The sequence below is a fragment of the Falco cherrug genome, chromosome 2 (genome assembly GCF_023634085.1).
Source record: "Falco cherrug isolate bFalChe1 chromosome 2, bFalChe1.pri, whole genome shotgun sequence".
NCBI classification, from domain to species: domain Eukaryota; kingdom Metazoa; phylum Chordata; class Aves; order Falconiformes; family Falconidae; genus Falco; species Falco cherrug.
This window is the reverse complement of record NC_073698.1, coordinates 4,364,841-4,379,879: the sequence shown is the minus strand read 5'-3', so window position 1 is coordinate 4,379,879 and position 15,039 is coordinate 4,364,841. Positions and strand designations below refer to the sequence as shown.

General features: G+C 45.0%; 1 protein-coding gene across 5 annotated transcripts in view; it reads right to left on the bottom strand.

Moving 5' to 3' along the window:
* MYO7A (myosin VIIA) overlaps positions 1 to 15,039 on the bottom strand; it is a 108,106-nt gene that overhangs the window by 9,901 nt on the left and 83,166 nt on the right. For 4 of the 5 annotated variants that reach the window (XM_055702177.1, XM_055702181.1, XM_055702180.1 and 1 more), the window contains 14 exons: positions 14,579 to 14,705; positions 9,806 to 9,925; positions 8,906 to 9,079; positions 7,505 to 7,732; positions 6,099 to 6,269; positions 4,971 to 5,088; positions 4,551 to 4,677; positions 4,268 to 4,437; positions 3,968 to 4,158; positions 3,291 to 3,415; positions 2,319 to 2,476; positions 1,645 to 1,798; positions 1,375 to 1,530; positions 845 to 950 (listed from right to left, as the gene is read on the bottom strand). In XM_055702177.1, the coding sequence (XP_055558152.1) occupies positions 845 to 950; positions 1,375 to 1,530; positions 1,645 to 1,798; positions 2,319 to 2,476; positions 3,291 to 3,415; positions 3,968 to 4,158; positions 4,268 to 4,437; positions 4,551 to 4,677; positions 4,971 to 5,088; positions 6,099 to 6,269; positions 7,505 to 7,732; positions 8,906 to 9,079; positions 9,806 to 9,925; positions 14,579 to 14,705 (2,125 nt within the window). The remainder of the gene's footprint in view (positions 1 to 844; positions 951 to 1,374; positions 1,531 to 1,644; positions 1,799 to 2,318; positions 2,477 to 3,290; positions 3,416 to 3,967; positions 4,159 to 4,267; positions 4,438 to 4,550; positions 4,678 to 4,970; positions 5,089 to 6,098; positions 6,270 to 7,504; positions 7,733 to 8,905; positions 9,080 to 9,805; positions 9,926 to 14,578; positions 14,706 to 15,039) is intronic. The other variant, XM_055702178.1, reaches the window with a different exon arrangement.

Genomic DNA, 15,039 nt, shown 5'->3' with positions numbered 1-15,039 from the left:
ATCATGCTTATTGCTGGTCAGATAGAAAAAAATACTCAAAGCGATGAGAAATCCCAGCAGTTTTCTCAACTCTCTATTACAACTCTTCATTACAGAGAAGAAGGGCATGCACAGCTGCTGGAGAGGAGTCATCCTTTTGCTTCATGGTCGTGCACTGCTTTACATATAAACCCACTTGGAAATACAGGAATTTAGTTGTGCCCAAGGGCATGAGGCGAGAGAGAGATGTGAGCCTCGCAGGGAGACTAATCAGTAGCATGAGACAGCAGTATCTGCAACGACATGCACGTCCGCTCTGGCATCAATATAACTAGCTGCCTTATTAGTGTGTAAGATGCTTAATGAGCGGTTCCTGAGTGCAGGTATAATTTCTGTGTCATCTCAGGTCAGAAGATATAATTTCAGCTACCTACTTGCCAGTGCTGCCATAGTCTGCCCTGTCCCCAGGGAGCCCCATCATGGTACCCTGCTGGGTATGGCTGGGTGGGCAATATCAGATGTCTAGGCTCCACATAACTGATGTCCACGGCTTGTGAACTACTGTGAGCAAATGGAGATAACAGGACTTGGTTTCCTTCTTTCTGCAGTTTTACTATAAAGCCTCCAGTGAATACTAGCACAGCACCCATGTTCTGAAAACTGTGAAATGTGGTAAATCAACCTCCTGAGCTTGAGCTGGCCAGGGTAGATAAGGATGAGTTTTCCTTACACTGCTCTGATCCAGAGCCTTCTGGAAAGGCTGAATTTTTCCAAATCAGAACCAGTATTAGCCTCTTCTGAGATTTTAATAGGAAAACTGACAGCCATCCTAACAGAAAAGAAGAATTTCCTTCTCCCTATTTACCTCATCGGTGTCATCAGGGAAGTAAACCTTGTGGAAAATTTGGGTGGTTTTGTGTTGAATGGCTTCCACCTCTACCAGATGGGGTGGGTACTTCCTAGATCCATTCCTGCAAAACAGGAGGTGGCAAGTGCCACAGCATCAAAGCAAGAATAATTTGTTTAAATCTTCCATTTTAATACAAACCCTTTTTTGAGTAACTTCAGCTAATAGGTATAATATATAATATTTTTTTCCCCTCCTAAAAAGAAGGAAGAAAAATTGTAGTGGGGAATGTGCATTTGCTTAGGTTGAAGGTGACTTAAGTGGTCCTGGACAAAGTCAACTTAATTAATCTCCATTCTCCCCCCCTACCCAGTTTATCAGCAACATCCTCCATCCAATGTCCCTTTCATTCAGCTTGTTCAAACAGAGAGAGAGGCTGTGAGCTTCCACTGTCCTCCCAGCCACCAAAATATCTCCCACTCCTATTTTCTCACATGTATTTGGATGCTCTGGCACATTCAGGGCTAGGAAGTCTTTTGGTGCTGTACCTCAGGGCTTTCTGGAGTCTCTGGATGCAGTCTGCTGCCAAGGGGTGATGCTTCCGGGACTGCAGGAACCTCTGGACATGGGGCAGGAGTATGTTACTTGGAGGGAAAAGGCCTGTACACAACCACAACAGCTCCCAGCCTTTCTCTTCACTGTATCTACACAAGGAGAGACCCAGGAGGAAAACAATCACTCACAGCACAGACACTTCAGATCTGCTTTGCCTGACACAAGCTAGTGCATTTGGCCCAAGGGGAACGAACAACTCTTACTTGATATGGTTGTCCGTGAGCTGCTTGAGAGTCTGGCAGTAGATTTCATCTTTCAGGGGTTCGGCTTTCAAGGCACCTTCAAATATTTGGTCTGTCAGCTCATTAACTGAGCGGGTCCTTTTTGATGGATAGTCACCCATATACTTCAGCACTGGTGGGAGGTAGGAGTTAAGGACTGGCTAATTGGGATGTCTGCGGAAGCCCTTCTGTTGATGATGTGGTTAAAGACATCCTACACATGACTACAGAAGTGGCTGCAATTTGGTGGAGGGGGCAGAGTGTATGGAAAAGGCTTTAAATTTCTTTAGGAGATGTCCAGCAAGCTCTCCCCCTTATCATGCATCGTCTCAGGTTGAAAGAATTGGTTTGGGGTCTGGATATGTAGATCTAAGAAAGCCATGCGTGATCATGTATTACCTGACCACTAAGCAGTGTGGGCCAGTGGGACTCACTCGTTCCCTGGCCCTCATTTATTAAGTAGACAACCCTTCTCAAGGATGCCTGAGTACAGATTCAGGATGAGACCTATCTCCAAGCCTCTGAGATGGTCCCAAATCCCTTAAGAGGGACCACAAATCTTTCCTTGGGCTTTGCCTGGGGCCCTAAAGAGCCTTCTCAGCTCTTTGCCTGTCAGACCTGTTGCCCAAGGGCTCCCCCAGGCATTGGAAGGATATCAATGAAGGCCATGCAGGCTTCTTGGGACAGCTCCTCACTGCCCAGGATCTTCTTCAGCAACGGCTGTTTGATGGGTTCACGGGTGTAACACCACAGCTTGTCCTTTCCACGGCTCTTGGTGATCATGACCCGGCTGAGGGTGTGCTTGGGAGGTGGCCTGGTGGCCAAGGCAAAGCAAGAGGTTACAGGGTTAAAAGGGACAGCTTGCAGCCAGTGTTGCACCTGGGAAGGTTGCTCACAGCACTTTGCTAATAAGCTTTTACACCAAATAGGACTTCACGGTTTAGGAAGTATCCAGCACCAGTTCTGCCCAAAGATAACCATTTTTACTTTCCTAGACCTTAGAAAAGTCCCTTAGGGACCCTGCCCAAGTACTGACACCAAAACCACCTTCCCTACCCAAAAAGCTTCTAACCACAAGAGAAAGGATGGTGGCAATGGATGGTCAGGGCAGCATCACTGAAGGAATATTGCCTTGCAGAACAAGGCTACCAGGGTGAAGACATACCAGAGGATCTGGGCTGCCTGTTTGGACCACCAGTCTATCCGAACAGGGGTGGGAGTTTTGGGATCAGTCTGGTCAGCTGCATTTAGCAGTGGTGCACACTGAAATCTTTGGAGTTGAGATGAAAGTACCTGCACTGAATTCAACTGCTGCCTATACGGTCTGAGGCTGTGCATGGGATCACAGGAAAGGAATATGAGACCACTAAGCACAGCCTCCTACATATACTAAATTTCACACTGTTACACCTGTGCTGAGCCAAGCTGAAGAAATCCTTCACAAAATTTTGCCTGTGGAAAACCTGCAGTTCAAATGTCATGACCTAAACTGGAGGCTGCAGCTGTATGAAGACACACAAGGGGATATTCAGAGTCTTTTCCGGTATCCCAAAATTTCCTGATTCCCAAGCTACCTGGAGATAGATTCCTATTCTTGTAATTTTTGAGGATGTTTTAAAAAAAATCACCTAAAATAATCATAGGAAAATTCCTCCAAAGTGTATGGCTTTACTCTCTCTTCACTGTCTGAAATTGCTAGCTGAGAGGTTCTGATAACATCTTGTCGTTGGTCAGGAGTCATCGTGACCAGTGCCTGTGGAATGAAAAGGGCTCTGTTACCTGGTGTATTCATATATACATCTGACGTATTCAGAGGGAGGAAGCAGATACAAAATGAAAAAAGCAGTGAGTGAAGAAGAACCCATTAATTCCAGTTAATAGTAAGAACTGTGCAACTGTCATTTTTTGTTTCTCTGTGCCATTCTCAGTCACTAGTGCAAGGAATAACAAATGTTTCCATAGTGTGGATCAGTTTCTAATGAAGATAATGTGCTCTGGATCCTACAGCTCTGTACATGAATGTAGTGGTTCCCTACAACCCCAAATACACTTTCAAGTAATCAGGCCAATTGGAGGGACTTAGCACGATTCGTGGATATTCCAGGTCACAAGCTTGTGGCATTCAAAGTGACAAGAACAGAAGAAAGGCTGAGATCACTTCTGCCTTGGACAAGCTGTCATATCTCTCAGCTACTTTGGTTTCCATCTTATCATCAGGGAGTGTCTGGCCAGACCTAAGTTCTTCAGGAAAGCTTTGACCTCCTTGGGCTCTGTATGAAGTTGCACATTCTGTAAGACAGCTTACCACAATCTCCAGCGGAGGCATGGTGACTGTAGGCAAGACATAGACAGAATCAGTTGGGAAATCTCCTCTCTGCTTGGTCCGTTCATTGAACCCATTAGCCCACCCTGAGTTCATCACATGTTCTCCTGTGTCCTGGTCCAGAACTATGAGGTCTCCTTTGAGGAAACTAAGGAACCCAGATTCTTCTCCTACTGCGAAACAAAAAAACCATTAATTCAATACTTTTTTTTTTTTTTCCAAATCCCTTGGGAGTAGTTAATCTATCTATAAGTTTACCACTGGACTGGGCCATTTACTTACCAGGGTTTGGGTTGTCTTGAAGAGTGACAACATACTTGGATCTTTTCCTTAGTCCTTCAAGGAAGGTCACCACCAGGTCCCGGATATCCTCTGCGTTGTTGGAGGTGAAAGTGTATTCATCACCTTTAATGGTGGCCAAGGTGAAACTCTGCCCTTGAAGCTTTCCCCCTCTAGGATGTATTTTTATAGGAGACATAAACAAGAAACACAATGGCATCAAGAGGCAAAGCCTGAAAAAGACTGGTTCATGGTGAAATTATCAGCAATGTCTGTTCCTCCTTACCTACTGCTTGACACAGCCGTGATCTCTGGGAAAGAGAGCTCTAAGAGAACCTGCTCCTGTTCATCCACAAAGTACACCCCTGTCCAGTTGACAGCTACAATCACATCATTTTTAGGCAGGCTTGGCCCTGGATTGTACACAAGACATGCCATCGGTTTATGAAGGGTCTTAGCATATAAAAAATGTGTGCATTTCAAAGGTGGATGCAATGATCAACAACCTCGGTGTAATTTTTAGGAAGAGAAATGGTGGCAGACTCCTAGCTTGAGCCATCGCTAATCAGGATGCACCAAAAAACAATGCATCCAAAAATCCACCAGCTAGGTGGTCCATTAAGTCTTCTTGTTTATGGAATCCCTATCTCTCCTTCCTTTTACTTTGGAGCATCCTGTGCTCTGGGGTTGTGCTCTATTGACTCACCTGAGAATTTGAAGGCTTCATAAAAACGAGAAAACAGCAAAGGCCACTTGAAACGTGCAAAATCCACTACCTCTTCCTTGACTTTTTTGGGGTCTGTCCTCTTCTGAGTGTAAATTCCCTAGAGACAAAGCAAACCACAACCAACATGAAGCACAAACCCAGTTATATCCAGGAAAAGAGCAAACAAAACCAATTCTTGTCACCTAAAAATCTTGGAACTAATATTAATTGAGGACTCAGTGTGGTTAAGGGCCAAACAAAATCCTACAGGAACAAGTGATAGTTTGGAAAAAGTCCTGGTCTTTGGTTCCCACTTCAGGGAATAATTTGACTTTGAGAAGACTGGACAAACATCTAGAGTGAGCAGTCTGGGTGGGATTCATCTCGGCTAACTTTGGGTTTCCCTAAGGTAGGTGTCTACTCTTTGGCTTGACTGTCCTTTAGCTGGAAAAGGACACTCAACAGCCCTCAAGCACAATCATCTAGCTTTATTTAGGACATCCTCAGATACCTGACACTTCTGTATGTAGCTGACAGGCTGATGGATGACCTGCAAGATGCAACTGAATTGCATCCCTGGGTCTCCATTGACGGTAATAGGTGGTGAGACTCCTAACACACATGGAGATGCTTAAATTTTAGGGCGTCTTAATCTGAAGCTGGCTCCTACTGTTAAATGAGTGTCAATTCTCATGCCTGGATGACCCACCCTCATGACTGGTCATGGTTATGGATAGTGAATTAAGCAAGGGTGTCATTGTGTAGGGGTGTCACAAATGTTCTAATGGAAGTCAGGGAGGTTTTATACAATGCCTGGCAAATAAGGTCCTGACATTGCCTGGAGACACGAACCACTGCTGTAATACAACCATTAACACTACAATCCTGTGAAAAAGGAGCAAGACCCCAGAGATGGCATTTTGCTTCTCACAGTGAATCTCTGCAGGTTGTCTTCTTCTGTCAGATCTTGCCTCAAAACCAGTGGTAAAGCTGTACAGCTAGTACAAAACCTGCCCTTTCTCTTTGATTTAGCTAAGAGCTGAGCTATGATGTCTGACATACGTTGAAAAGGTACACAAAGCTACTGAAGCAAGCCTTGGTCCTTGCCAGGTCATCTATTGCCCCCACCTTTTTATGTGCAGCTATAATGAGCTGAGCCCATTTTTCCACTGTTTTCGAAGCTGTGATCTCTCTGTCCGGGATGTAGGATGGAATCAGATTTAGCAGCCTTTCCAGTACCATCTCTGACCCGTAGTCCACGTAGTACTGCTGAGAAGCCAGTTCTGCCAGATCTTCTTCCTATGGGAGCCAAACAAGCCAAGTTAATGCTGTTACCAGCGCATCACCTCAACCTCTATGCTCCATCACTCAAGGATCTCCATGGAGACTGGATGTGCTGCTGCTTCAGAATGGTGTGGGGATGCTTGCTTTCAGCAGAACTTCACCAGTGTTTTTTGCACATCTGAAGTTCAGGAGATTGGCCCCTAAAAGCTATGATTAAGCCTTAACATGTTTGGTGACGAGCACCATGCAACTCTTTACTGTGTGTGAACATGTTTGTGCCATCTTTCCTGCAATTCAGTCTGGTTCTCATGCCTGCAGTCAGCAGTGGGTGATTTTACTATGGTAGACAGAGTTTAATGATTGAAAACTGCATGTAGCCATCATTTCTTGTACTTGAGAAGCCCAGCAACTGAAGTACCCATCCATAAAGCAGAACTGTAAAATGTCCTTCAGTGCAGCTACATTCCAAGTGCTTTGGGGTGAAGTAATAGAGCTACTGAGATGGTAATAGCACAAGAAACCCAGGAGCAAGAGAAGGGGAGGGAGAAAGAGCAGAAATTCTGATAGGATAAAAGAGCCGCAGTTCATGCAATATAGACGGGAAAAGACAATTTAGTTCCCAAGCTGACTGGACTCTGTTGGACAACAGGAGAATGATTAGGTGTTGCGGAAGAGACAGGTCTTCAATTTGTCACCTGGATGATTTTAAACACAAGCAAAAAAGACAGTGTCAGAGGTTTTGATGTTTCTTGAGATGCTTGTTTCAATGACACTGGAATAATTCTGTAAGCTCTCAGAGACTCTAGAGGCACAGGTTTATGTTGCCAGTGTCCCTTCAGCATACGGCAGCAACACTGCGTTGGTATTGCATGGCAGAGGTCTGGGTATCCTGAAAAGCATCTCTCGCACCTAAGGCTTAGCAGGATTCACCAAACAGGATCCTGCTGTGTACTCCTGATCTGGTGATCTGGTTACAGGCTATCGGCAGCCCTCCAAACTGAGGCTGATGGTCATTCACGCTCCCATCCAAAATTCACCAGGAGGAGTGCCCATGCAGCATATAGGAGCTACTGGTCTGTCTGCAGCCAAGAGGATCTGATTCCTGTAGCTACTGTTTCCCAAGAGAATGCCATAATCCCCAAGATTGCAGGTGTTCAGGGATGAAGATTTCTCATCCCCTTCGGTGAAACCTATTTCACCGCGTCAAGGATACATGCTGGACCAGACCAGTAGCTGCTGAGGTCACATACCTTGTCACACCGGTACTCCCCAAACTTCACCCCTCGCACGATCTGTTGGTAAATGAGATTGGTGGCCACATTGTCCTCATTTGGGTTGTGCCAAGGAGTGAAGATCTCCTTCCTGAAGAAGAGCCGCCATGGCGCATTGCGCTCCTGCGCTCCCTGCTCTTTGGCATACTGCTCGCATTGAGACACAGCATCCATCACATGGTCATTGCCACTCCCCAGAGAGGAGACCTAGGCAGGGTAGAGGGAAATGTGGCGTTCACCCAACTAAACACTGATCTTTCTAGGTAGAGATATATATCTCCGAGTCACTCATTCAGACTTCCTTTATAATCAAAATAAATCAAAGTATCTATCTCTATTAGCCAGCTGAGATTTAACAGATCTACAGCATAGCTGGGTAAACCATTTTGTTTTGAGCCTCAGTTTCCCATCAGGAATGAAAGGAGAGCATCAATGTGAATTAGCAAAGCAAATGGTCCCATTATAAAGTATTAGTTTTTAATACTGTGCTTTGAAACTTCCTGTTTCAAAGTTGCAGACATGAATCCAACCGATCTAAGCATCAGACAAACCCAAAATAAAAAGCCTGTCCTATTACAGAAGATTTGTCACCTCTGTCTTCTCACTGTGGTCTGGCGTGAAGCCCTAAAGCACATCTCCTCAGAGTGAATATCCCTGAATAAATGTCTCCTCAAAAAAAGCCAAGAAGGCTGAGTATAAACCATTTTCTTATCTACCCACAGGCAGAGGCGGTCACATCTGGAGGTGAGAAATACTTCATCCTCTTACACAGCAGCTGTAGGAACCATTCTGTTTCATTGGCTTGCAGCTGTTGTCTCACCTGGTGAAGTTTTACTTCAGGTCTGTTTTCCCTACTCATTTACATTCACCTTCATTTTTATGGAACTTCTGAAAAAGGTATGGTTTTAGGTTAAATAAATAGAGATAAATGCCAATGCAGGTATGGCAGTTTGGATTTTAGCTCATTTTGGAAGCTTAATTTCAACCACTAGCTTTCCAATTAAATGCAGATTCTCCCTTGCATAAAAATCCAGGGTGTTTTACTGGAAATTCACCTCAGAGTAGCTCAACTAAGAGTAAGAGCCTAGCATCACAGAATAATGTAGGTGGAAAGGCATTTCTGGAGGTTTCTGGTCCAGCCCACAGGGCAGAACAGGTCCACCTTTGAGTAGTTTTCTCCATGCCTTCTCCTGTTAAAATCTGAATATCTCCAAGGAATGAGATTTCATAGTGTCTCTACGACCCTGCTCCAGCATTTGACTGCTCTTATTGTGAAAATCAGGCTGGCCCTTGCACTGCAGAGATGTTCCTTCTGCCCTGTGGAAGATATGTGAACCCCCCCCGTTCTTTCATAGAGCTAGTCAGGAACATGAGATATACCTTGTCAAAAAGTGCAATGTAAAGCGAGAAGCCAAATCGGTCCTTCAGGCTGATTTTGTCAGCCAAAGAATTACAGAGCTCTTTAGCGGTTGTTGCAGAGTCGGTCAATAGCGTTTTTGTTGTCCCATCCATAAATGTGACAGGCAGCATGATGGGTTTCTTGGACTTGGTTGCCTAGTGGATTAAAATCAAACTTTATAAAGGCATGTGTATTTCAGTCCCATCAAGACTATTTACCTACGTACTCTTCCACCCAACTGCGGTAACTGTTTTCTAAATCCCGATCCTACTGGCTTGCTGCTTTTCAATACCACCATTGCATACTTCTCAACAGGGTAACGTGCTGTCAGCCACTGGAAGCACTTGGAAGTCCCAGATTTTTTATTTAATACATTCAGTCATCAAAGCGCCTAATCCAGTAAATACAAGCATACCTGGGAATGCTCCTGGCATTGGAGCACAGCTGTCTATGCTAGTAGAGCAGCACAGAAAATGAGAAATTATTGCACAAACTGTGCCAGTTCCAGCTGTGGCTATCCCTGAACAAGTCCCAGGGACCATTCTCAGCAGGCAGTTTGCCTGCAGTCACCTGCACCTGGAAGAGTTTCCTAGCATACGGGGGGCTTGCCCTGTGCCAGCTGGTCTCGGTGCCCAAGAGCACTCTAGAGCACATACAATTTACAAGTATTGATGTAGCCAAAGAGATTATCTTCAGGATACTCTGGAGCAAATCCAGGATGCACAGGGAATGTGGTATCTCAGAAATACCTGAAAATTCTTGAAAGAAATGGGCTTTTTATCGCTCGTTGCTATCCTGCCAGAGAGATGTAGCTGCTGTGATCGTGAAAAGCATAAACCCTGAGCCCCAGCTACCTGAGGAGTGGATTCAGGGGCTCGTACCTGCAGCTCCAGCCAGCTGGGTGGCTGTGTCCTTGTCCCATTGACAAACGTCCGCCTCAGCCTCTCTTCGCAATAGGGAGCATAACCGGGGGGGCCTCCATTGATAAAGTTCCTTAAATACTGTTGGCAGCAGGGAAGACATTGGTTAGACCATCAGCTCCAGAAGGCCAAACATTTGCAAAGGTTAAAAGCAACATTTTTATTGAAGAAAAGCCCTCTGGGACCAACAGCAGTGATACTGCCAAGGATCAGGATGTTCCTACATCACATTGCTGGAAGCTGAGAGAGAGTAGGACAGTCTGCATCCTTGCCTTGTTCTTATACATTGCACTTCTGGCGTCGGTGGAGACAAGATGCCAGCCTTGACAGACCTTTGATCAAAGCCAGTGAGGCAGCTTTTCTGTTCCTGCTATTGCTGCCAGTGATTTCTATCTCTGTATTTCAAAGATGTATTATAAAATGTTATTGAGCTGGCTAAAAACATGGGAGTGAATGAAAAAAAGACGTGTAAGTAATGATCCACGGCAATTGTAAGGAAGTGTCACTCAGAACGCTTAGATGCCAGTAAAAAAGATCTTTCACAATTACAGTAAACAGATGTTTCTTTAGTCAGATTTAAAACTGCATTTTAGAAGACCCTAAACCAGAATTCAAAGCGCTTCACCATATGTTAAATGTGCAACCACATTACTGTAGAGAAAATGAAATCCAGTGACTTCCACAATACCAAAGATAATAAACTTAAAAATAGTACATAAATATCTTGGCCAAAAAGGTAGCTAAGACTAATAGTTATGTAAAACTTCTTTTTTTTGAAAAAAATAAAGATAGAGAGTTCTCTGAATGGTACTACATAGCTGTTCCTTCAGTAACACAGACTGCTCTATAACACTGTCCGCCCATAAATAAAATGGGTAGAGAGAAAGATATCTCTGTCAATCATAACTTGCAGAGATACTCTGAAATAAGTAGGTAATACAGCCAAGTTATATGGATGGGAGCTGTTGCAAATGATTGCAAGCAGCTGATGCTGTGTAGAAGTGCAGTTTTAATTTTGCTGTTAATAACAAACCATGCAATTATATATTTTTTGTATTTCCCCTTCCTTGTGGTTGAACCTTCCCATGGAAGTCCGTTATTAACTGAAAGAAAGGTACAAAGAACTAATGTGTCTTGACCCACGCTTAGCATATGATGCAATAAAGGTGTCTAATGTGATTCCAAGCATGACTTTCATATCTGGGAGCAGGAAAACATATCAAAGACTGCCTCATTTTCAGCTAAATCCTTCTCAAAATGTTCAGTTCTAACTGACACTTTAAATCATCAGGTCATAGAATCGCAGAATGGTTTGGGTTGGAAGGGCCTTTCAAGACCATCTAGTTCCAGACCCCCTGCCCCGGGCAGGGCCCCCTCCCCCCAGCCCAGGCTGCTCCCAGCCCCGTCCAGCCTGGCCTTGAGCCCTGCCAGGGATGGGGCACCCACAGCTGCTCTGGGCAGCCTGGGCCAGCGCCTCGCCGCCCTCACGGGGAAGGGTTTCTTCCTCATGTCCAACTTAAATCTCCCCTCTCTCAGCTTAAAGGTGTTCCCCCTTGTGCTATCACTACCAGCCTTTGTAAAAAACCCCTCCCCAGCTTCCTTGTTGGCCCCTTTAAGTACTGGAAGGCTGCTATATGGTCTCCCTGGAGTCTTCTCCAGGCTGAACAAACCCAACTCTCTCACCCTGTCTCCATAGGAAAGCTGCTCTAGCCCCTCTGATCATCACCATGGCCCTTCTCTGGACCTGCTGCAACAGGTCCATGTCCTTCTTAAGTTGGGGACCCCAGAGCTGGACACAGCACTGCAGGGGGGTCTCATCAGAGCAGAGCAGAGGGGCAGAAACCCCTCCCTCGGCCTGCTGGCCACGCTGCTTTTGATACAGCCCAGGACATGGATGGCTTTCTGGGCTGCAAGCACATGTTCCTGAGTCATGTTGAGCTTCTTGTTAACCAGCACTCTCAAGGCCTTCTCCTCAGCACTGCTCTCAATCCATTGTCCACCCAGCCTGTGTTGGTGCTTGGGATTGCTCTGACCCATGTACAGGACCCTGCACTTGGCCTCGTTGAACTCAATGAGGTTTGCATGGGCCCACCTCTCCAGCCTGTCAAGGTCCCCCTGGATGGCATCCCATCTCTTCTAGCCTGCAGACCCCACCGCACAGCTTGGGGTCATCAGCAAACTTGCTGAGTGTGCATCCATGCCACTGACAAAGATGTTGAACATATGCCGACCCCTGAAGAATGCCACTCATCACTGGTCTCCACCTGGACATTGAGTCTTACTCTTGTAAGTTTGTGGAAAAAATTCCAGGCACAACAGTCTCATGAAAGTCCTCATTTCCCGCCCCACCCCCACCCCCGCACCCCACCCCCCGCCCCCAATATTGCCGTTATTAAAGGTAGAGTCTAGAGGTTTCAGGAGAAAAGTAACCAGAAGTCTGATGCAACACTCACTGCATGGAAGAGTACAGGAAAGTAGTACTAAGAGATATTTACCCTTACATACTCTTTTTCTTTCTGTTAAAATGGTGGATAATTACTGCTAAATGAGAAGTTAGGGCATCAGTTGAAAAAGATGTGAGGTTAACAAAATATTATCTAGCTAACTGGCTGATGGCCAATGCATGGCTATCATACATTCAATGGTAGCTATTGCATGGTTAAAGCAGTAGTTAGTGAAATACTAAATCAGATTGTGGATGGCTCATGAAAACATGGTACTAACAGATTAAGAGTCTGAGAATAAGGTCTGGCACTGACATGGAGTTTGTCTCCCAGCCAAGAACAGACTGGACTAGGTGGTATCAGTTAATGTAGCTTCAAAACAGAAGAGTTCACTGATTTTCAACAAATTTTGGAATATTCCTATGCTTTTCACAAAACAAAAAATTAGTCTGGATGGGAACATATGTGGCTTGGGGGTGTTTCGTCAGGACAATGCTTTATCTTAAAATACAACATTTAAGCTGGAAGGTGTCACTGATGTCCCCATGGGTAACTACAGTGGCTTCAGAGGAGCTCCAAGACATTGCCCAGGTCACTGCCTGCATGTTTTTTGTAAGACTGGGGCCTTGATAGGTAACCACAGTGTGGGCTGCTGCAAGTGTTGTTTGCACTGATACTTGAGAAGCTTCAGTCACCACAGGCTGCCTACCATCTCCAATAGCTCAAGGTGCAGAAGGGTGATGAATAAGGGCAGTATTAGTATAAACGCTCTCCAGAGCTGTTGGGAATATTGCCACATATTTCAGCATTGACCATAACTTTGGGCAGAGGTACATGTGAAACACTGGCACAGGCTGCCCAGAGAGGCGGTAGATGCCCCATCCCTGGAAACATTCAAGGTCAGGTTGGACGGGGCTCTGAGCAACCTGATCTAGTTGAAGATGTCCCTGCCTGTGGCAGGGGAGTTGGACTAGATGACCTATAAAGGGCCGTTCCAACCCAAACCATTCTTTGATTCTACAGTTCTATGATTGCCTGAGTCTCCAGAGCTACCCATAAATTATTGCTGAGAAGTGCTTCACTCACCTAAAATAATCTTCCGCTATTAAAGATTTAAACCTCCACAATCTCCTGTGGCATACTTTCTCAGATCTCATTTCCAGACATAATTTAATTTTCTGCCACTTTGCCAGTGATTTATCTGCTTAATTAGATTTCATATTGTCAAGGTCTGGCAATGAAGGAGGGATTTCTATTCTTGGCTTCAGGACTGAGGAGTACCTGATCTGATATCTATGGAAATTAATGGAACATCTTTATCTCCAGCAGGCTTTGGAGCAGGTCCAGCCTCCAACATTCAAAGATCTGAGAGGGACAAAGGAGGTCTTTTTTCACGGCAAAGCAAAGACACAGTGCTGAGCCCTTTGCCCTGAGCTCGCTAAAGTCTTAGGCATGGGATTAACATAAGCAGTGTAGTGGGTGTAAGTAAAGACTTGAGGTGTGTAACTCATTTGGAAGGCAGACTGTTCAAACCTAGGCAACAAAACAAAACCCAGAAAAAAAAAAAAGAAAAACCTTAAAACCAACCTGATTTAGCATCTCCTACTGACTTCAGTCCTGCTGACCCACAGTGCTTCTGAAGCCATACTACATGTCATCTCTTATGTGGCAGTTTAGAGCTGGATGTTTTCAGTGTGACACACAGTGGGGCTAGTTGTAGCATGCAGAGAGCAACTATGCAAACATACTTCCAGGTAAATTAAACCCTTCCCTTTCTATGTGCATTTTTTTATATTAAGTTATATTTATAATTAGCTGTGCAGTACTATTCCTTGCCAATTTTGTTAGAGTACATGCCTGAGGTCATACTGCCAGTCAGTAGATGCTTGAATGAATGCATAGACTTTAGCATGCAAAAAATAGGCGAGAAATGTGGGCTATTCGGGGTGTACAAATTCCACTTGCAGCCCCCCACAATCAACCTTCCTGCCAGAAGTCACTTAATCACACATCTGCAGTGCAGGAGGCATCATCTGAGCTGGTTGTCTACATTCCCTCTAAAGTCACAGAAAAGAACGGGTCACTTCTCAGGAGTGACTCATCAGATCCGCTTTAGACTTTGAACCTGGGATCATGCACACTTTCCTTAGGAACTGTCATTTTCATTCCTGGCGAAGATATAGACCAGGACATCCTCTACTGTGAAACCAAACAGAAAAGCTGGTCCAATGGATGGAAAAGAAAATACATTAGCCGATAATTCATGAGACAAATATCACCTACAACTTACCTTCACAAACTTCTCAGAAGGGGCAAAACATCCCACACAGAGGGACATCAGGATCCAACCCCTGGCGTGGCTGCTTTTGGATGGGTTCTGGGTCAGTTGCTTGCAGATTTGACAATAGATTTCATCCCTGCAATAGGAATGAAGAAAGCATTAAGAGTTAACGAGGTGATGGTTTTCCACAGGAACAGAAAGAGACAGACCCTGTCTGCCTGTGATTGATAGCTAAAATTTCATTTTAGCATTGCAAGGATATTAAATTAACTGCCCTGATGATGGTCACCCTGATTGATACAGTGTCTATAAAATGCCACCCACCACCAGTCCTGCAATGTCCACTGAGCATTCCCTGTGCTGCAGCTGAGATTCCCCACAGCTAACTGGCACTGCTTGGAGAAAGAGTGAAATAAAAGGGAGTCTCAGGGTTCAAGGAAGCTCAGTGTCACTGGATGAAGGAGTCTACT